Genomic DNA, 23,731 nt, shown 5'->3' on the forward strand with positions numbered 1-23,731 from the left:
AGCTCTGAATATATGGTGGTGGAGGGGGAGGCTCCAGATGTCTTTGGTATTCAAGCAGCTATTGAAATCAAGCATGCTGTGCCATAGGGTGGCCTACTTAGTTCTTCGCCACAGTTTGGCAGCAGCCATTCATCTTAGTGGACTAGTGGACAGCTGGTTGGTAGTCATACCAACATGAAAAAACTGTGCAACGGCTGCCACAGAGCCAGTAGATGACAAAGGTGCTTTCACAGGTGGCTTGGCCTCTGATGGGGTTGCATAAACCCGTGACAGGACTGGAATTGAAAGTGCTGGGTGGGTGGATTTGGCAGGCCTTGCATCTGGACCTTCCACATGGATATGATCACAGTTGCAAGGGATTGGGTTTGGGACCAGCACAGGGCTGGACTAGGATGTTGTGGAGGGTTTTTGACAACTATTCATTCCTTCCACATCAAAAAATCGCTCTCATATGGCCTGGTCACCCAGATATGGCATGTCTGCAGTGACAAGAACTACCTTTCATAGTATGCTGAGGGTCTCACCAGGGTCTGCACAGAGAGACACTATCCTCCAGACCTACTCTGCAAATGTGTCTCCTGTGTGCCATTTCCCCACACACCCCCAATCCTCCCACCATTCCCAAGAACCAGGTACAGAGGAGTGCTTCCTTTGTCACCTAATACTGCTCTGAACCGGAACAACTGAACCACACCCTTCATCATGCCCTGAAATGAGAGGTGTCCTACCCAAGGTATTTTGCATCCTCCGACAATCACGTTCTGTCACCCACCCAACCTCCACAACTTCCTAGCCCATCCCTGTGCCACTGACAATCCCAACTCCTTGCCGCTGGGATCATACCCCTGTGGAAGGCCTAGGAGCAAGACCTGCTCAATCCAACCACCCAGCACTTCCTATTCTAGTCCTGTCACAGGCTTTCCTACCCCATCGGGCCAGACCACCTGTGAAAGCAGCCATGTCAAATACCAGCTCTGCTGCAGTCATTGCACAGCACTTTATATTGGTATGACTACTAATCAGCTGTCCAGTAGGATGAATGGCCACTGTCAAACTGTGACCAAGAGCAAAGTAGACCCAACCTGTGGCACAGCATGCAGCTGAACATAACATGCATGGTTTCAATGGCTGCTTCACTCCCCTTTCCATCAGGACCCTTGTTGCTCCCAAAATTATCCTGGCCTCACCTACAGTAACCTACTGTCCCAACACCCTCCATCAAACAGTTTCCACTTCCTTTGTCCTATCACCTCCTCCCTACTGTCACCCCTTCACCCTCTTTGTGTGCCACCCTCTGCCATGCACGTGCATGTCTTACCCTTTTCTTGCCCCTCTCCTTTTTTGTTAAATGTCCCCCCTCCACTCCCTGCCCCCAGCCCCCAGATGCTGTACCTGTAGCCAGTCTAGTCCCTTCATGGTCTGCCAGAGAATTCTATTCTCTTCCTCATCCCCTTCCCTGCCCCCTACAAATTTCTGCTTCCATTGTATGTGACAGTTGCATTCCAGTCCGAGCTGCTGGAAATGGTGGTCCTGTGTGCGTGAATTGTGCTTGATTGTGTGACTAAATGTGTGTGTTTTTCCTTTTCTGAAGAAGACTTTGGCCAAAAGCTAATAAGCAAGTGTCTTTGCATTGAGCCTGTCTGCACCTCAATGAGTCATTTTTATGGTGAGTAGCAAGCTATAATTTCCTTATAGTGTTGATATTCTAATCTAGAGTTTCCATTGTTTGCTTTAGTTCTCATAATTGATTTACTAAATCTCATAACATGCAGAATGTCAATAGTGTGCTCATCTGTAACATACCAATGTAAAACTTCTATCTTCATTTCTACTTAATATTTTTTTTCATACAAGCTTCTTCACCACCTGCTTTCCTTCCGTCTCCCTCTCCCCCGCCCCCTCTTGCCTTCCCCTCACTCTACCTTTTGCCACCCCTCTCCCTTTGTCTCTTCCCTCCTTGTCTCCCTCCTTATCTTTACTTCCTCTATTTTCCTCCTCTCCCTTTCCCCCTCTTCTCTCTCTCTCTCTCTCTCTCTCTGTTTTCTGTTTCTCTCTCTCTCTGTACCTTTTATGTGCTCTACCATCTGAATTCCTTTCATTTTGCTGTGCAACCACTGAGTCATCTGTCAGAAGACCTATCCTGCCACCCCTCCTCACCTCATGCATCTTTACCTACTCCCTCCCCATCTCAATCATCAGTCAATCTCAGCACTGATACAGGGTTGTACATTTGGTTATCCATGTGTTTGTGTTTGTGAATGTGTGTGTTTCTACTAGAGAAGAAACAAGAGCTCAAAACATAGTTTAGATACTGTGTCCTGTTGCATGTTTGTAAGTGCCACACATTAGTCGGCTATATGTGATTAATTGAATTTTCTTTATTTTATGTGTTATCCCATCCAGGAATTTCTGTTGTTTTTATGATATTAAATTCCTAGTAATCATTTGTTGAAACATTCATAACCAAGTACCAGAGTTTTCAGAAATCCTAAAAAGTGGTGGAGCTTGCATTTATTAGGTAGAGAAGGCTGGCTAAAAGCCTAAATTAATAGCAGTGAGATTTTCAGAGTAAATCTGAGTGTATATGAAAATGATGGGCATATGGGGAAAAGAGGTAGCGTATTTTGTTTTTATAAAATGAAAAAGATGCTGAAATGTAGCCTGTAAACTTCAAAATAAATTAGGTTCACTGTGCTCCAGAATATGACTCATTTCATTATTAATGAATATTTCAACTGATAATGAAGCCAAAACATTTACATGATATTCCAGTTTTAAATGCTAGTTAATTTAACTCTTCAATTACATGTTTCACTGTAACTCAGAAAATAATGCAGATATCCAGAACTGCCCCTTGTGTTGATGTTTGTGTGTTAAATTTTAAGTTTATAAATCTGAGATTTATAGCTGTTGTTCACAATGGCTCAAAAATATATGAAATAAAATAAAATATCTTGTAAAATATGAAATTAAGTTAAATTTTATGTTATCTGATTTCATGATGATCTACAGTGGATGATATAAAAACTTATTATGTCATATTCTAACAAGCAAGCAACATACCATGTTTATCATGGGCTACTACTCATAGTCCTGGGAAGTCCCTTTCACAGTATGCATATGGGTAATTAACATCTCTGTAGTACATGGGAAACCACACTTGCTTCCCTAGAAGTTTTCAGCTGACCAAAAACAATGCTTAGTAGAAACATCTAATAAGGAAATCTGCCAGTACTGGCCCTTCATCCTGAAGAAAGTAATTATACTTATTATTGTGCCTTCCTCGTATATTTAATCAAGATAGACACTGTTAATCAAATTAAATATAGATGAGTATTAACTATCCAACTATGTGTGAACTATAAGCTATTATGTCAACATGTGCCAAGTTAAACTGTGTGCCAGACTGGGACCCATACACAGATCCCAACAGTGTTGTATTTCCCTGGCACACAGTTTTAGCCTCTCACAAACAGTCTTATTTTATATAGTTGCTATAAGTTTATGCATCTTATTTAACACCATATATATCAACAGTCACAGGAATTAATATTAACATGTAAATTCCAGTCTTTAAATTTCGTCATAAAGTTCTGTCACAAATCCCACAGATCCTTTAATGTTTTGAAACTGCATGTTTCTCTGTGAATTTTTAGCCTGGATGTATCCAACATACAAAATTTGTTGCCTGAGTGTTAACTGGAGGGGAGAAATGTGATTGTTATGACTTTCAAACAATGGCAAATCCAGGATATTGTTTGTTATGATTTTGGTCATGTCTGAAATGTGATTCATTGAAACTTAAATTAACATTAATAGTGTCATACCACCTGAACAACAATCACTCACTTATAGCTAACTGATGTATGGCACATAGAAACATGCAATAGAAAATGTGGTATCCCACCTAATTGGCTTACAATTAAAATTGTTGTCTTTGGGCTGTCACCAGAGCCTCTGTCCTAATGAAAGAATCTTCACCTTTTCCAGTTCCATCAGTTCCTCAACTGCAACAACCTGGTCCTTCGTAATCGTACAATCCGAGCTCAAACGATACTTGAATGTCTCTACTCCTTTCATAAAATCCTTTTATTCCTTGACCACAACTTCCTGAATGGTATCGCTGCAATGGGAACTCTTTCCCTTCAATGGTTGGAACAGCATTCCCAGCACCATCTGAGGTAATTGACCCAGCTAGTCCTGCCCTGTGCATGCATGGGTTTACCTATAGCCAAGATAGAGTGTACCACTCTTCTCTGACACCTACGTTAACTTGTCCTGGTTTTCCTGACCATACCTTGCTCACTTATTACACTTTTCACATATCCAAAATCTTCCTCCAAACTCCATGAAATACACTGCTCCAGAATGCCCATCCCATACTGTCATCAAACTTTCTGCTAAATCTCTGACTCCTGCAGAAGTCTCAGCAATTACTAAAGGTACAAAAGGTCTCACGTTTAGCCCATAACTTTAGTTCAACCATACTGGACTTGTAATGAGCCTTGTTTCCTTTACTTGTTCTCTACAGTGGAAACACTTCTTTGCCACATATGCTACTGACAACAGCCAACCAAAACCCCCACATAGAACCTTTTCTAAAACAGTTCCAAGCTTTCTGCAACCATTATCATCCTACCCATTCACCCAGTCATCTCCTGACTATGTTGCACGAATTCCTCACTGCTGACCTGGCCATGAAATGATTCTTTTCCCAAAGTCCTCCTGATACCAGAACCAGAGCCTCTTTTTTAACGGTCATAGCTAACCACATCCTGACGCACAATTATTTCACTTTTGAAGTCCAGATTTATAAAATAATTTATGGTAGTGCCATGGGTACTCATAGAGCATTATCCAGTTCCAATTTTTTTGTGAGCCATCTGGAGAAACTCTTCCTATCCAGCCAACCACCTAAAACTCCTCATCTGTTTCAAATTCATTGATAACATTTTCATGATTTGGACTCATGGCACAGACAACCTTTGCTCTTTCTTCATAACCTCAACACCCACTCCCAAATCTCCTTCACCTGTTCTCAACTCATCAAGCCACCTTCCTAGACGTTGCTTTCCACCTCTCAGATGGCTCCAAATACATTTCTTCATAATGAGTGCATCAACTACCAACAGCACCTCAACTTTGACAGCTGTCACCCATCCCATGCCAAAAAAGTCTCGTCCTACAGCCTCACCGTCCATGGATGTTACATCCACAGAGCAAAGTAAGAATTGTCAAAATATACTGATACCCTTACCAGAGCCTTTATTGGCAGATGGTATCCTATCCAATTAATCCATAAATAGATCTCCCGTGCCACCTTCCTCCTCTGACACCAGTAAACCTGTTAACCAGTCACTGACCAGTACTCCTCTCATAACCCAGTATCACACTGGCTTGAAAAGCTCAGTCAAGTCCACCACCAGGCCTTTGACTATCTCTTGTAACGCCCTGAGATATCCTGCCTAAAATCACACCCACATCACTGCTGTCTAAACAACCTACAGAATATCCTTCTCTGTCCCTCTTCCAATCCTCCTCCCATACTTGCGCCCCATGGGTCATTCCCTTGTTGTCGACTTAGTTGCAAGATCTGTCCCATACACCTACCCACCACCTCCTTCCACAGTCCAGTCAGAGGCATTGCCTACCCTATAAAAGGCAGGGACATGTGCGAAAGATAGTTACTTGTAATGCCCACATATAACACTGAACAGTAATTGCAGCATAGCTTAATATGACATGCTACACTATGCTGCAGTTATTATGCAGCATTTGACATGCGCATTAAAATAACCAACTGTCTGAATGGCCAAACTGTGGCAAACCCCACACCTGACCATTCAGTTATTGAACATGCTACACACCACAACACAAATGACTTCAACAGCTGCTTTATTATGTGAGTCAGCCAGTTACTCCCTTCCAGCACAAGTTTCTCTGAACTATGCAGGTGGGAATTGTCTCTCCAGCATATTCTGCATTCTTGCAATTTATGTAGCCTAAACCTCCACTAACCTGTTTGCCATTGCCTCACCTTACTACCTTTTCCCTTTCTTCTCATGTCCATGCTGCTCTTTCTCCATCCAGATCATATGCTACCTACCCCTCCTCATGTCCGTGTGGCCAGGCAACTGCTCTCAGTAATCAATAATCAACAGTCAGTCTCACTGCTGCTGCCGCATGTGCCTTTGGGTGACTGTGTAGTTTTTTGAATGTGTGTACTTTTACTAGTGAAAGAACAACAGCTTGAAAGCTGGTGTAAATACTGTTCACTGTTGTATGTTTCTATGCACCACACATCAGACACCTATAGGTGAGTGGTTACCTTTCCTTTATTTTACATATTATTCCATTGAGAAATTTTCATCATTTGCACATGCAGTAAGATAACACAATAATTCCTGCAGGGCATTGTGTAGCAGGAGTTGTTGGTTTAAAAATGCCTCGGTACTGTCTGTTTGGAGACACAGTAAATACAGCTTCTCGAATGGAGTCAACAGGAGAAGCTTTCAGAATACATATCTCAGAAGCCACAAAGTGTCTCCTGGATATATTGGGAGGTTATCACAGTGAGGAACGTGGTATGACACACATAAAGGTAAGGCGACAATTTATTTGCTTCACATTCTTGAAATAGCTCATGTTAATGGAGTATCTAGGAAGCAGTATTCAAATTATTTGTGGGTGTGAAAGGGCATATGGTAAGCAAGAAATCAGTCTTTTGTAGTATAAATTAATCAAACGATTGTATGCAAAATTTTCTATATGTGTAAGAACATAAAAAACCTGCATATGTGTGTGAAATTTAATTTATTGCTATCTACCGTGTGTTGGAAATAGTAAATAATCACTGAAAAAGTTCTGAACAGATTTTCAATAGTTTCCAAGAAAGTTATGCAAAACATTTACAAGGGCAAGTGAAGAGTGGGTATATGGAGGACAAATCAGCATTCACATTGAAGATGACATTTTGAATGGTGAACAGCTGCATAAAAAACGAGATATCTTACTAAGTTAGATTATTTACTTTTATTCAGGATGATATCCATTAAGTGTGCCATATATTATCCAACTGTTTAATATGTAGTGCATTTACTGGATAGAACTTTTACTGATAGCAAAAATATCCATTAATATTCATACAGGTTAAATCCTCATGCAGCATTAGGGCTTGAGGATTGTAATCTGCTGATCATAGGCATTAATCTTTCAGTTCAACTCAAAGTTTCACAGGAATACCACCTTGGGGATGAAGGAAATGTGAAGAGGTTGTATTTTCTAGTGCCATGATACTCAAAAGTGTGCTGTGTGGAGCTCTGGGGCTCTGCAAGGCTTCTGTGAAGGCTCTGCCACAATAGTATCATCCTAAAGAACAAAGCACATCACGTTTTGCCACACACTGAAAAATAATTCATAAATATCATATCAGTGTCAGTTTTGTAAAAGTTATTTTTTCTCTCAGTGCATAGTAGCGAAAAATGAGGCTACAAGCAGCATAATAAATATAGAACAATGCTGTGATCAGAAACTGCAAATAAAAGAATTTAACTATAAGTATGCATGTGGTGACTCAATACTTGTCACTAGACATACATGCAGCATCTGTGCTGACTCCTTTCTCTCTCTCTCTCTCTCTCTCTCTCACCCCCCTCCTCCCTCCTCTTTCTCTCACTCTGTCTCTCTCTCTCTCTCTGAAACACACACACACACACACACACACACACACACACACACACACACACTGTCTCATCTACACATACTGCAAACATCCCACAATGCTCTATCTCTCTCTCACGCACAAACAGTTTGAAGCTGGAACCACATTGAAGGCATTGTCATTTTGCTATCTAGAAATAAAAATCTGTGAAGTATGCAACCTAAACAGTTAATGAAAAAGCTGTGGAGGCATTCAGTCAACTACTACACTGCACAAGCCAATGAAATACATACTCTCACTGAGAAATTAATAATACCATGTGGGATAGGCATAAAACAATATACGTTCATAGAAAAGTCTGTAAAGCATCTTCCTGTAGTGCTGCTTTCAAATCACACTTTCACATTGAATTAACAATCTTGTGGACAATATCAGGCAAGACCTAGGTGGTCACCTTCAACACAACAAATTCGTCTTGTAAATGGATGGGTAGACTGATGTTGCTGAACTGGCCATTTTGCTGATAATTGTACGATATCTATAGGAACATTCACTCAAAAAAGACTTGCTTTTGTGTGAATCACTAATGATGTATGCACGTGTCACTGTCAACTAACACTACCAGAAAATAAATTTTTAACATGATTAACTTTTTTTGAGAACTAGAAAACTTTTTAACACTGAATGTGATTGCTAGTGAGACAACAGAATTACCATACAAAATATTTGAAGAATTGGTCCAATATTTCAATGATATGTGTGCACCTTTTGAGACTTAGTTTTTTTAAGAGTGGGAGACAAAACTGAAAATGAATTCATGGGTTCAGAATTCTTATGTACCAAATTTGTAGAAGCTAGAAAATATTTGAGTTGTTCAAAAGAAATAGTGTGAAACAACGCTGTGGGTATAATTGAAATCTTTATTGAAAAGTAATCACCAGAGGCATGAGCACAGCTATCTGCCTGTTTCACAAGCCATAGGATTCCCTTTTCCTCAAATTCCTGTGGCTGTGACACAACCTGTCCTCCACTGTCACCTTCAGTTCATTGTCTTGAGTTGAACTGTTTTCCTTCGAGATGTCTTTTTAGAGGACCAAACACATAGAAATTGCTGGGCGACATGGCCAGGCTGTAGGGCAGATGTTCAAGCTGTTTCCATTACAACTTGGCCATTACACTTTTGTGACTGTGGAGATATGTGGATGCATGTCGTCATGGAGCAGAATTACTAACTGCGTGAGCAGCCCAGGCAGTTTGCTCTTGATGGATTTGTGTAGGCCACAGAGTGTCTCATACTACATGTCATAATGGTTTTCCTGTGCTCAAAGACTTCAATTAGTACTGGACCTTGGATGTCAGAAAAGATGGTGAGCATCACCACACCTGCTGAGGGCACAGCTTTGAATTTTTTAGGGGGAGGTGACGAAGCATGCTTCCATTGCATGCTCTCTCACTTTCTCTTGAACAACACATGTTGCTGTGCTCACCCCATATGCTATTCCTTTTGTGGCTTGCTGAGCTTCTTCAAAACCCACTGCATGCACACCTGGTAACTCAAACTATCGTGTGCAGTTGTTTACAATTGCCCCATCATTACTGCCAACATTTGCATTGTGACAAGCCGATCCCTTTTTACCAGCTTGTTCACCTTGTTAATGAGATCGGCTATGATTATTTTGTCTGCCTGGTCTGGTCTCAGGTCATCACTGAAAACACTCCTGGCCTTCATGAAAATGGGCACTGCACTTTCTCCCCCCAAAAAAACAAGTACAATCCAGTGAGGAATGTTGGCCAGTTTAAGCAATTCTGCAGTCAGAAATCTGAAAACACCTTGCTACTCCTCAATCATCGAAATTTTGCAGTGTGAACTCCATGACAGCATCACATGCACTGCTGTGTCAAATGTATGGAACCCACAACTGCCAACTTCTCTCATGCATCATGTGTCCATGCATGCACACAACCACCCATTACACTATGTTTGTGTTTCTAGATGACTCATTACATTATCCCAAACAAGCATGTGCAAATTTCAACCAATTAGGTCATTATGACACATTGTACCTTTTCATTTGAACTCTCCTTATATATCAGAAAAAACCTATGAATTGTTATTAGAAATGAGATCATATTCAAGCATAGAACCATCCTTCAAAACAATGTCACTTGATAATTTTTGGTGCATGGTTTTTGATGAATATTCCCAACTTGCTACACAGGACCTGACTGTTTTTCTCCCATTCCTGACAACATACTTGTGTGATAATGGACCCTTAGCATATGCAGCTACAAAGACAAAATACCACAACAAACTGGATGCTGAACCTGACAAGTATCTTCAACTCTATAATTATGGCCCTTTTCCATATTTACATATTTTGATCATTTGTTCTCCAGAACAGAATTCCATAACCAAGAATAGAGTGTTTGTTCAAATAGTACATAACTAAAACAAAAAGTCATTAGCTATTACACACTGATGACAGGACTATTGGGTGTAATATGCTGATGAGATTCTGTTTGCTAGTTATTTTTGTTTGTTAACACCTTTTCAAATGGCAATTGACATTCATTTGCAGACATTTTGCATTGGTTATGCAACCTGTGCTGTATTGAATATGCAGAAAGGAAGATTAGAGTGAGTGTAAGTAATTTCAGGGTTTAATGTCCTGTTGCTAATAAATTCATTAGACACCAATATTAGGAAAGGGATAAATTGCTACTCACCCAATGAGTTGCAGACAGGTACAATGAAAAGACTGTTACACATTATAGCTTTCGGCCAAAGCCATCTTCAACAAAGAAAACAGACACACATTCACACAAGCAAGCAAACCTCATGCACACATGCATATGTGTGAGTGAGGTGTGCTTGCTTGTGTGCAATCTTTCCATTATGCCTGTCTGCAACTCAGTGGGTCATCTTTACACTGAATAGCAATCTATCCTTTTCTTAATATTGTTGATATTCCAACCTGGAGTTTCGAATGTTTGAATTCATTAAACAGATCACAAATAGTGAGGGAAGAATATAGAAGGAAATCTTGTCTCCTTCTCGAAGAAACCATTTGGCATTTGATTTAAATGATGGGAAAGTTAAAGCAGAACCTCTCATCACTAGTAAGGCCATTAGAGATTGAGTATACATCATATATATTGTTTAGTATATTTTGTAACCATTAATTTAGCATGAGTTGACTTTGTAGTGTTATATCACACTGCCATAATTGGCATTTTAATTTTGTAACAATTGTAAATAGTAAGCAGCTAATAATGCTCCAGTCATGGATCAGAGAGGTGTACACCCACTAGGATGTAGTCAGGAATGAAAAGTGCTGTGGGCCTGCAATTAATATATGGTAGTCATGTTCAGAAAAAGAAAGGATATCAGTTTCTTTGCTCAGAGAGAGAGAGAGAGAGAGAGAAAGAAGAGGGGGGGGGAGGGGGGGCACTAGATGGTGAGGATTGCCAGGGGGATGAGAGAAGGTAACTCCAGTAGCCCCAGACCCATCTCATAGGAGAAGGGAAATGCAAAGGTAAAGAAGACTAAGACATTTAGCTTCTGCTCTGATAATGACACAGAACAGAAGAGATAGATCTTTTGCAGCAATGGTTCTGAAAGCCCTCAGTCTCAGAAGTTAGTGATCATGCAGCATGATTTGATTGATAAGGCAGCTTTGCTGATGACGATTCTGCCTGTCCTGGTATGAACTGCTCAATTGTCATCCCATCAGCAGTGGATGAAAAAGTGACCTCTTCATAAAGTCAAATAATAAAAATTTCTCACTTCTGGAGCCTGGGGGCACCTTGTATACCTCCTCTCCTCTCTCATGGGCTAATCTGACAACTTCAGTGGGGCCTTAAGTCTAGGGGTAACAATATTTTATTTTTACTATCAACCCAAAAGGTGAGTACAACTGTTACATCACCATTTGATGTCTGCAGTTAGCACCTCAGGACTGAAATGGTGGTGGTACTGCAGAAGTTGCTAAATGAAACTGGTTTCAGAGAAAATTGTAAGGAGTACAAGCAGCTGAAACACTTGAATGACAAGGTTTAGAGCATAACATGTAAATAATCAATACATGTTTACAGGATGTTTTTTAAAGATTAAAGGAGGATCTGAATGATTGACTCCTAGCATTATTGAAGGAGATGATGTATCTGGTGTGGTTTTTAGTAGAATAAGGGCCATGTGTTGTTGAAAGCCCACCTCATCATTTATAGATGACATGGGCACGCAGTGTCCAACGTCCTTATGAAATGACTGAAATCACAGACCAGAATTGTGAAACACACCTGTTTGTTTTAACTGTGATCAGGGAGGAGTGAATCACTGTAAGTAAAATTTATTTTGATTTCATTAGCACCCCCCCACTATGTCCTTTAAGTACAAATGTAACTATTTAATTGACCAAAGAATATTTGCAAAATTGAAAATATATTAATGTGCAGAAGGTATCATGCCATCTGCTTCATTAAATCCTTCAGGACATCAACCCTAATGACATATGAAATTAAATTTCAAAAAGTCCTCCTGCCTCAGGCATAGTTTGAAGAGGAATATTAGGTCTTTGTCTTCGTGCTCTCTTAATGCAAGTGATATAATTTTGAATGAAGTCTCCTAAATCTTTCATTGTGGCTGCCAATAATTACATGCAACATACATGGCCAATTTCCCATTTGACATACTCACATGTTATTATGATAGTGTTGCAGTATGCACTTGCAGATAGCCTATGGAACTACTAACTGTTCTCCAAGGGGAGTTTCGTTGTATAAAATGTCATCTGTTGTAATAAAATGTGGCAAGGTAGCCTGTTTCTTGCATTCGTTATCAGATTTCTGTGCCTATTTAATTCCTCAGTAAGCATGTCTTCAACTTGCAGGATCTTAATTTCTGCTCTAGGCATCTGCATTGTGATTTAACCTGCCAGGCTTCTGTTTGACTATATTGTCATATGCACTGATTTTTTAAAGCCAACCTAACAAGTCTGCTGCTGGAATCTTTTAAACTCAGTAACCATTGTAAAGCCACATCATTGTTAGTTAATGTGAATTGTTATCCATATAGATAACACTAAAAATAAAGAGTGTTAAAAACAAGTGTCAGGAGTTCCTTTTCTGTAATGCTATAGTTTTGCTCTCCTTGCCCCAGACGATGTTGTGCATAATCAATTGGTTTTTCCTCATTTTCTTGTATATGACTCAAAATGCAGCTGACAGCAATGTTGCTAGCATCACATGACAAGATGAAAGGTAGTGCAAAATCCATATCATGCAAGACAGGTGAACTTGTAATAATTGTTTTCGGTTTTAACATGGCACTCACAGTCTGCTGTCTAGACAAAAGGGGTTCCCTTCTTGACTAATTTTGTGACAGCTTTCATGGTGGCTGCATAGTTCTCCATGACATAACAATGGTAATTTGTTAACCTGAGAAATGATTGTGATCCTTCAACATTCCTTGATGTTAGAAAATGATCCACTATGTCCATTAACCGCAGATCTGGACCTACACTATCTGCCAAAATTACATGGCCCTGATAGTGCGCTTTTGATTTTGCAAAACTGCACTTTTCTAATTTCAAATTTTAAATAGCATCATCATCATAAATTATCATGTTTCTCAATTATACTACATGCTGCCTTATAATAATTGGAAAGACAATTGTGTCATCCGGGTATAGTCAGCTTTATACACTTCATCAAAATGTTGAAATGTGGCAGGGTTGTTTCAGAGGCCAAAGAGCATCCATAAGTATTCATAATGCTGTGAGGTAACAAGACAGGCTGTCTTTTCCTGATTTTTCAGTATTTAATGGCAGCCATATCACATATATAAAGTGGTGAAAAATTTGCATTTGCTAAGGCTTTGCAGCAGCTCTCAGTGACATCTCTGTTGGGGTGTCTTCTACCTAAAAGTGAAGCTCGTGACATAAGATTTAATGACTGATGAATGATGTGGCAACATTGGGCAGCAAGCAGGTGGCAGTCCTGGCATCATGGTGGCAAGAGGTCACCGTACTTAGACTTGCTGATGTGCAAAGGTGGCAGGTGAAATCAGATGGTCTCACACAATTGAAGCAGGGATGGGCAGATTGTGGCGGAGAGCCTGGGTTAGCTGCACCAAGTGCTCATCTGCCATCCACAGCACAGAGGCATACAGCTCCATAAAATTGTTTCATGCATCTACTCATGGCTTAGTAATTTTTATACAGCCTCTTAATGCTGAAAACATGGCAAATTCAGTATCCTGATTCTGATGCCAGTTGTACACCTTGGTGGTAGAGTCAGGACTGTAAAGTAATGTGGATTTATGATTAATATGCAATACTCATCTTCATAAAAAGAAACTGTGCCTGTTTATTTGTGTGGATTGCCAGGGGTTGAGAGAAGTTAGCTTCAATAGCCCCAGCTTGATCTCAGAGGAGAAGTGAAATGCAAAGGTAAAGAAGAGTAAGCCATTTAGCGGATAATCTGGCAGTAACCCAGAACAGAAACAGAATCATTCTGTGGCCATGGCACAAAAAGCCCTCAGCTTCACAAATCAGGTGATCCTGTGGGATGCTTTGATTTTGCAAAGTGACTTTGCTGATGATGATTTGGCCTGCTGTGCATGAAGTGATCAGTTGTTTTTACATCAGTGAGACATGACAGATAAAACATGTGGCCTCCTTGTAAAATTCAAATAATGAAAATTTCTCCCATGGGCCAGGTGGCACCATGTATAAAAGTATCTCCAGCAGCAGCACAACTGTATATACACTCCTGGAAATTGAAATAAGAACACCGTGAATTCATTGTCCCAGGAAGGGGAAACTTTATTGACACATTCCTGGGGTCAGATACATCACATGATCACACTGACAGAACCACAGGCACATAGACACAGGCAACAGAGCATGCACAATGTCGGCACTAGTACAGTGTATATCCACCTTTCGCAGCAATGCAGGCTGCTATTCTCCCATGGAGACGATCGTAGAGATGCTGGATGTAGTCCTGTGGAACGGCTTGCCATGCCATTTCCACCTGGCGCCTCAGTTGGACCAGCGTTCATGCTGGACGTGCAGACCGCGTGAGACGACGCTTCATCCAGTCCCAAACATGCTCAATGGGGGACAGATCCGGAGATCTTGCTGGCCAGGGTAGTTGACTTACACCTTCTAGAGCACGTTGGGTGGCACGGGATACATGCGGACGTGCATTGTCCTGTTGGAACAGCAAGTTCCCTTGCCGGTCTAGGAATGGTAGAACGATGGGTTCGATGACGGTTTGGATGTACCGTGCACTATTCAGTGTCCCCTCGACGATCACCAGTGGTGTACGGCCAGTGTAGGAGATCGCTCCCCACACCATGATGCCGGGTGTTGGCCCTGTGTGCCTCGGTCGTATGCAGTCCTGATTGTGGCACTCACCTGCACGGCGCCAAACACGCATACGACCATCATTGGCACCAAGGCAGAAGCGACTCTCATCGCTGAAGACGACACGTCTCCATTCGTCCCTCCATTCACGCCTGTCCCGACACCACTGGAGGCGGGCTGCATGATGTTGGGGCATGAGCGGAAGACGGCCTAACGGTGTGCGGGACCGTAGCCCAGCTTCATGGAGACGGTTGCAAATGGTCCTCGCCGATACCCCAGGAGCAACAGTGTCCCTAATTTGCTGGGAAGTGGCGGTGTGGTCCCCTACGGCACTGCGTAGGATCCTACGGTCTTGGCGTGCATCCGTGCGTCACTGCGGTCTGGTCCCAGGTCGACGGGCACGTGCACCTTCCGCCGACCACTGGCGACAACATCGATGTACTGTGGAGACCTCACGCCCCACGTGTTGAGCAATTCGGCGGTACGTCCACCCGGCCTCCCGCATGCCCACTATACGCCCTCGCTCAAAGTCCGTCAACTGCACATACGGTTCACGTCCACGCTGTCGCAGCATGCTACCAGTGTTAAAGACTGCGATGGAGCTCCATATGCCACGGCAAACTGGCTGACACTGACGGCGGCGGTGCACAAATGCTGCGCAGCTAGCGCCATTCGACGGCCAACACCGCGGTTCCTGGTGTGTCCGCTGTGCCGTGCGTGTGATCATTGCTTGTACAGCCCTCTCGCAGTGTCCGGTGCAAGTATGGTTGGTCTGACACACCGGTGTCAATGTGTTCTTTTTTCCATTTCCAGGAGTGTAGTTTGCATATGTCATTTAGTTTAGTATTTTTCTTACTATCTTCTGAGAAGAAGTGAAAAGTAACTTTTATTTATCTGTTACCAGTAGTGTTATTAATTTTCACTTCAGAGTTTGCATATTTTTTGATCATTTATGTTGCATGAAGTGACGTTTTAGTGTAGATTTTAGTTCTGGTTTTTATTTTTCTTGTTTATATTTTATATGTCTCTTAATGTTAGTAGCATAGGTTGAGTCCAAATATCCTACAGCACCATTGTTGGGTAATTTGGACACTTGTTACAGTATATGTGTCCTAGTATTTGACTGCTTCGGTTATAACATTTTTTTCTTAGTTATAGTTATACATAGTAGGAAATGGATAAAGATTGTAAGCTTGTTGTATGCAGACATAAAATGAACTGTCACTCTTGTGAAACAGTTAGAAGTTATGTTGGGCATCGTCAACATTCTTCAGTCTTGCTGCTTGAAGCTGCAACAAAACTTGGGTTCCTGTGGTGAAAGCTGTTATTATGATGGTATCCCTGGAATCTCCTGGAAACCCTGTTGTTGTTGTGTCTTCCAGTGTAGAACAACTGACTGATTTGTTATCACTAGAGGGTGAGTAATAGACAGCAGTAGGTTTGCATATCTCTAGGTGTAAAGTGAATGTGGGAACTTGCTATGCAGTTCATTTTGTATACCTTAGTGACATGAGTGAGGTGCTGTCCATTGTTGATAACAGATGAGAGCCAGTATGGGACATCTTGTCTGTTGGACCAGTGGCTGATTTTCCTGTCAAGCCCAGACAACCATAGAGAAAGGGTATGTTGGTCATTGGGAGCTCCAACATAAGGCATGTAATGGATCCAGTCAGGAAAATAAGAATCTGATCAAGAAATGAGATGAAAGTGCACTTGGTACAGTTGTCAAAAGGTCTCACCTAAGATGTAGAGGGTATTCTTCTGCTATTGATTGAACACAGTGGGTGCAACTTGCTGAAAAGCTGTATCTCATGCCAGCATAAATGACCCTTGCCCCCTGGGTTCTGGTGCCATCCAAGATTCGTTTAGATGATTGACGTAATTGGTGAAGAAAGGTAGCCTTATCCATTCGATGGAAGCATGGTTCACTATTTGTAGCAATGTATGCAGAATTTGTCACAGTCCTCTGGTTTGGAACCAGGTGGAAAATCTGAACCATAGAATAAGTTGATTCTATGTTGAACGTGAATGCAAATCTCTCAATAGATCAGACGTGCACTACACAAAGATAACAACTACTCAGTTAACAGATGATGTGTGGCACGCACATTTTTTTAAAATTAGAGCCTCTCCAAAGAGTTTATTTTCCTTATGCTTGTTGCTTCCTCTACTTGTGTGTTGTCTGTTAGCATTTCAGTTAGCTTTATATTGTCTGATTTTGCTTCCACTTTCCCAATGTCTATTGCTCTCAAAAGTGTTTGTTTCTCCTTTTATTGTGCTTTCTATAATTCTCCTTGGATACATATTTCCAACGGGATATGTTTCTGAAGTTTTCTGTGGCTTGCAGTCCAGAGAGATGTTATATTGCCTATGGTTGGTCCCTTATGAGTGTGATGTCTATTGTGCTTTTGCTGTCGCGGGAAATATACACTGATCAGCCAGAATATTATGACCACCCACCTAAGTGCCGGTATGTCTGATTATGATCCGGATAACAGCAGAAATGCATCTTGACATGGAAGCAATGATGCCTTGGTAGGTAGCTAGAGGGAGTTGGCACCACATCTGCACAGACAAGTCACCAAGTTCCTATAAATTCCAGGGAGGGGGCAATGAGCTCTGATGCCATGTTCAGTCACATCCCAGATGTGTTTGATCAGCTTCAGATCTGGCGAGTTGGAGGGCCAGCACATCAACTGAAACTCACCACTATGTTCCTTGAACCACTCAGTCACATTCCTGACCTTATGTCATGGCGAATTATCTTGTTGAGGAACGCCGCTAACATTGGGAAACATGATCATCATGAAGCTGTTTACATTGTCTGCAACCATTGTACAATATTCCCTGGCCATTATGGTGCCTTGCATGAGCTCCACTGGAACCCATGGATGTTCTCCAGAGCATAATGAAGCCACAGCCAGCTTGTCTTTATCCTGCAGTACAGCTGTCGAGGAGCTGTTCCCCTGGAAGATGATAGATCCTTGCCCTCCCACCAGCATGATGAAGAAGGTATCGGGATTCATCAAACTGTGCAACACTCTGCAACTGCACCAACTTACATTTCTGATGGTCATCTGCCCATTTCAGTCTTAATTGCTGATGTTGTCGTGTTAACATTGGCACATGCATGGGTCATCAGTTGCGGAGCCCCGTCATAAGGGATGTTCGGTGCAGTGCATGTTTAGGCACACATGTACTCTGTTCAGCATTAGAGTCTGATGTTGGTTCTGCCACAGTTCGCCACCTGTCCTGTTTTACCAGTCTGTCCAGCCTATGATGTCCAACATGTGTAATGAGGGGTGGCTGCTCAACCCCACATCATCTGGACATTTGTTTCACCTTAGTTTTGCCACATGTTGAAGACATTCACCACAGCATTACTCAGACACCCGACAAGATGTGCAGTTTCTGAAAGTTCCATGCCGATCCTTCAGGCCATTACAATCGGTCCTTTGTTGAGCTCAGGTAGATCGTGTCTTCCCCATTCTAAGCATGGCCAGCATGCTCACTAATACTACACATACTATATGTGTGTCGGACTAGCAGTAATTCCTCACCAGGTGACATTGCTATCGCCCCGGCAGCTTTATATCGATAGTCGGTCAATGGACATAATGTTTTGGCAGGTCAATGTATGTAGGTATGTTGGGATTGTTTAATAGGGTAGAATCTTCTTCCTGTAACTTTTCCTTTATTGTTTTTGCCTTATACACTGAAGAGCCAGAGAAACTGGTACACCTGCCAAATGTTGTGTAGGGCCCCTGTGAGCATGCAGAAGTGCAGCAATACAATGTGGCATCGACTTGACTAATGTCTGAAGTAGTGTTTGAAGGAATTGACACCATGAATCCTGCAGGGCTGTCCATAAATCCATAAGAGTATGAGGGAGTGGACCTCTCTTTGGAATAGCACATTGCAAGGCATCTCAGATATGTTCAATAATGTTCTTGTCTGGGGAGTTTGGTGGCCATTGGAAGTGTTTAAGATCAGAAGAGTGTTCCTGGGGCCACTCTGTAGCAATTCTGGATGTGTGGGGTGTCGCATTGTCATGATGGAATTGCCCAAGTCTGTCAGATTGCACAATGAACATGAATGGATGCAGATGATCAGACAGGATGCTTATGTATGTGTCAGCTGTCAGAGTCATATCTAGACATATCAGGGGTCCCATATCACTCCAAATGCACATGCCTCTCACCATTACAGAGCCTCCACCAGCTTGAACAGCCCCTGCTGACATGCAGGGTCCCTAGATTCATAGATTCATGATGTTGTTTCCATGACCATACACATCCATCTGCTTGATACAATTTGAAATGAGGCTCGTCTGACCAGGCAACCAGTTTCCCCACATTAATAGTCCAATGTCAGTGTTGATGGGCCATGGCGAGGTGCAAAGCTTTGTGTCATGTTGCCATCAAGAGTACATGAGTGGGCCTTTGGCTCCAAAAGCCCATGTCAATGATGTTTCACTGAATGGTTCGCAAACTGACACTTGTTGATTGCCTATCATTGAAATCTGCAGCAATTTGCAGAAGGGTTGCAGTTCTGTCACATTGAACAATTCTCTTCAGTCGTTGTTGGTCCCATACTTGCGGGATCTTTTTCCGGCCACAGCATTGTTGGAGATTTGATGTTTTACCAGATTCCTGATATTTGTGGTACACTTGTTAAATGGTCATATCAGAAAATCCCCACCTCATCATTATTCTGTGGTCTTACAGAAAAATCCTCATTTCATCATTACCTCGGGGATGCTGTGCCCCATCATTCATGTGCTGACTATAACACTTCATTCAAACTCACTTAAATCTTGATAACCTGTCATTGTAGCTGCAGTAACCTGTCTAACAAATGCACCAGAAATTTGTTGTCTTATGTAGGTGTTGCTGACCACAGTGCCGTATTCTGCCTGTTTCCTCATCTCTGTATTTGAATTCGCATGCCTACACCACTTTCTTTGTTTCTTCAGTGTAGTTTTGTGTATCCATTCTGTCATTTAAGTCTCCAGCGATAAGTAGTGGTTTATCTTGTTTTCTCATAGTGATCAGCTGGCCTATTTCATTTATTGTATCAATGGCTGTTTTGTTTGGTTGGAAGAATGCTGATATTATTGTAACATGTTTCATTTGTGCTAGGAGTGTATATCATTATTTGTTAGTTGTGGTTATTGTTGTTAATTCTGGTTTTATTAGGACATTGTTCCTCACACAGGTCTCCCAGTATATACTTCTTTTGCTTGGAGATGAATACAGTAAAATTCTGGGTGTTGCCACTTTTCATTTAAAGAGGTTTCTGTTAGGGTTGCTATGTCATGTCCATGTAGAAGTCTCTTGGAACCATGTTCATTGCACTTGTTAAGACCTTCTGTTTTCCATTGGAGAATGTTTAAGGTTACTACTGTTTCTACTTGTTTTCAGTTCTTTGGACAGTGTTCTTGTTAATTATTAAAGAGACATCCCCTGTTTTTTTGAAAACAATGATGAAAGTAAAAACATCTGACAGTGATTCCTGCTGGCCTGAATTCAGTTTTGTACACCAAATCAAAGTTATGAAAAGGGGATGCCTACTTTAAAGGACATGGTATAATTGTTGATTGACAGTTCTTCACACTTACACTCAATAGTATCTGACATGACATTCTCAGGAAGAGCAAAATGGTTAAGCAGGAATGGCTAGAGGACAAGTGTAAGGATATAAAAGGTTATATCGCTAGGGGAAAGATAGATACAACCTGCAGGAAAGTTAAAGATGTCTTTGGAGGAAAGAAAAGCAGCTGTTTTAATATCAAGAGCTCAGATGGAAAACCAGTCCTAAGCAAAGAAGGAAAATCTGGAAGCTGGAAGGACTACATAGAGGGCCTATACAAGGGAAATGAACTTGCAGGCATATTGTAGAAATGGAAATGGATGTAAGTGAAGAGGAGATGGGAGACATGATACTGCAAGAAGAATAAAGACCTAAGTTGAGACAAAGCTCTGGGAGTTCATGATATTGTGTCACTTCTTCTGATAGCTTTGCAAGAGCCAGCCATGACAGAACTCCTCCATCTGGTGTACAAGATATATGAGATACCCTCAGACTTCAAGAAGAATGGAGTAATTCCAATTCCAGTAAAAGCAGGTGCTGGCACGTGCAAATATAAACTCTCAGTTTAATATGTCATGGTTGCAAAATACTAACACAAATTCTCCGTAGAAGAATGGAAAAACTAGTAGAAGAAGATCTTGGTGAAGATCAGTTTGTATCTTGGAGAAATGTGGGCACACTTGAGGTAATTCTGACCCTTAGACTTCGCTTAGAAGATAGATTAAGGAGGGGCAAATCTACATTTATAGCACATGTAGATTAGAGAAAGTTTTTGACAATGTTGACTGGAATACTCTCTTTGAAATTCTGAAGATAGAACGGGTAAAAATACTGGGCATGAAAGGCTATTTACAACTTGTACAGAAACCAGATGGCGGTCATAAGAGTTGAGGGGCATGAAAGGAAAGCAGTGATTGAGAAGGGAGGAAGACAGGGTTGTAGCCTATCCCTGATATTATTCATCCTGTATGGTGAACAAGTAGTAAATGAAATCAAAGAGAAAATTGAGAAGGAATTAAAGTTCAGGGAGAAGAAATAACACTTTGAGGTTTGCCAATGACATTGTAATTCTGTCAGAGACAGCAAAGGAGCCGGAAGAACAGCTGAAAAGAATATATAGTGTGTTGAAAGGAGGATATAAGATGAACATCAACAAAAGCAAAATGAGGGTAATGGAATGTAATCAAATTAAATCAGGCAATGCTAAGAGAATTAGATTAGGAAATGAGACACTGAAAGTAGTAGATGAGTTTTGCTATTCAGGGAGCAAAATAACTCATGGTGGTCTACATAGAGAGAATATAAAATGTAGACTGGCAATGGCAAGGAAAGCGTTTCTGAAGAAGAGGAATTTGTTTACATGGAGTATAGATTTAAGTGTCAGGAAGTCTTTTCTGAAACTATTTGTATGGAGTGTAGCCATGTATGGAAGTGAAACATGGATAATAAATAGTTTAGACAAGAAGAGAGTAGAATCTGTCAAAATGTGGTGCTACAGAAGATTGCTGAGGGTTAGGTGGATAGATCACATAACTAATGAGGAAGTACTAAACAGAATTTTGAGAGAAAAGAAAACAACATGACTAGAAGAAGGGTTTGGTTGATAAAACATATTCTGAGACATCAAGGGGTCACTAGTTTAGTATTGGTGGGAAGTATGGGGGTAGAAATCATAGAAGGAGACCAAGAGATGAAAGATGAACACATCAGCAGATTCAGAAGGATGTAAGTTGCAGTAGTTATTCAGGGATAAAATAGGCTTGCTTAGGTTAGAGTAGCACGGAGAGCTGCATCAAACCAGTCTTCGGAATGAAGACCACAAAAACAACAATGTGCATATACTCTTAATCATGCATTATTAAAACATGTATAATCACTTATGTGATAAGTTGTTTACTATTTTTATAAGGCCGTCATGCTAGAGGGGTGTCTTTAATTTTTTTTTTAATACTTAGTGCCTTCAAGATTTAGGAATATTAAGTGTAGTAGAATCTACTGACGAGGTCTATTACCACCAGTTAGTAAGTGGCACAGTATAATGAAGCCCTCTCCAGTGTGTCATTGTTGCACTGAGAACAACCATTATTAACTCATCATCTGAACTGGTACACCATAACTGTGCCAACTTCCCTGGGTGTGTGTGTGGGCTCCCACTGCCTCATACCTAATATGCAATGAAGTGCCAAAGAAACTGATATAGGCCTGCAAATTTAACCACAGAGATATGTAAACAGGTGGAATATGACACTGGAGTTGGCAATGCCTATATCAGACAACGAGTCCATGCTGCAGTTGTTAGATTGGTTGCTGCTGCTGCAATAGTAGGTTATCACGATTTAAGTGCATTTGAATGTGGTGTTATAATTGGCACACAAGCGATGGGCCACAGCATCTCGAGAATAACGATAAAGTGGGCATTTTCTGATATGACCATTTCACAAGTATACCATGAATATCAGGAATCTGGTATAACATCAAATCTCCAACAACACTGCAGCCGCAAAAAGATCCTGCAAGAGTGGGACCAACAACAACTGAGGAGAATTGTTCAATGTGACAGAACTGCAACCCTTCCAGAAATTGCACCAGATTTCAGTGCTGGGCAATCAACAAGTGTCAGTGTGTGAACCATTCAGTGAAACACATTGACATGGGCTTTTGGAGCCAAAGGCCCACTCGTGTACTCTTGATGACTACAAGACACAAAGCTTTACGCCTCACCATGGCCTGTCAACACTGACATCGGACTGTTGATGACTGGAAACAAGTTGCCTGGTTGGAAGAGTCTCATTTCAAATTATATCAAGCAGATGGACGTGTATGGTTATGGAGACAACCTCATGAATCTATGGACCCTGCAAGTCAGCAGGGGACTGTTCAAGCTGGTGGAGGCTCTGTAATGGTGAGAGGCATGTGTGTTTGGAGTGATATGGGACCCCTGATATGTCTAGATGTGACTCTGACAGGTGACATATACATAAGCATCCTGTCTGATCATCTGCATCCATTCATCTCCATTGTGCAATCTGACAGACTTGGGCAACTCCATCAGGACAATGCGAACCCCACACATCCAGAACTGCTATAGAGTGGCCCCAGGAACACTCTT

At 41.4% G+C, this 23,731-nt stretch overlaps 1 protein-coding gene across 1 annotated transcript in view; it reads left to right on the forward strand.

Annotated features, from left to right (window-relative positions):
* Positions 1-23,731, forward strand: part of LOC126158651 (guanylate cyclase 32E-like) — a 660,283-nt gene that overhangs the window by 499,478 nt on the left and 137,074 nt on the right. Inside the window, exon 20 of the mRNA XM_049916459.1 lies at positions 6,411-6,601. Within this exon, the coding sequence (XP_049772416.1) occupies positions 6,411-6,601 (191 nt within the window). The remainder of the gene's footprint in view (positions 1-6,410; positions 6,602-23,731) is intronic.

The sequence above is a fragment of the Schistocerca cancellata genome, chromosome 2 (genome assembly GCF_023864275.1).
Source record: "Schistocerca cancellata isolate TAMUIC-IGC-003103 chromosome 2, iqSchCanc2.1, whole genome shotgun sequence".
NCBI lineage: Eukaryota > Metazoa > Arthropoda > Insecta > Orthoptera > Acrididae > Schistocerca > Schistocerca cancellata.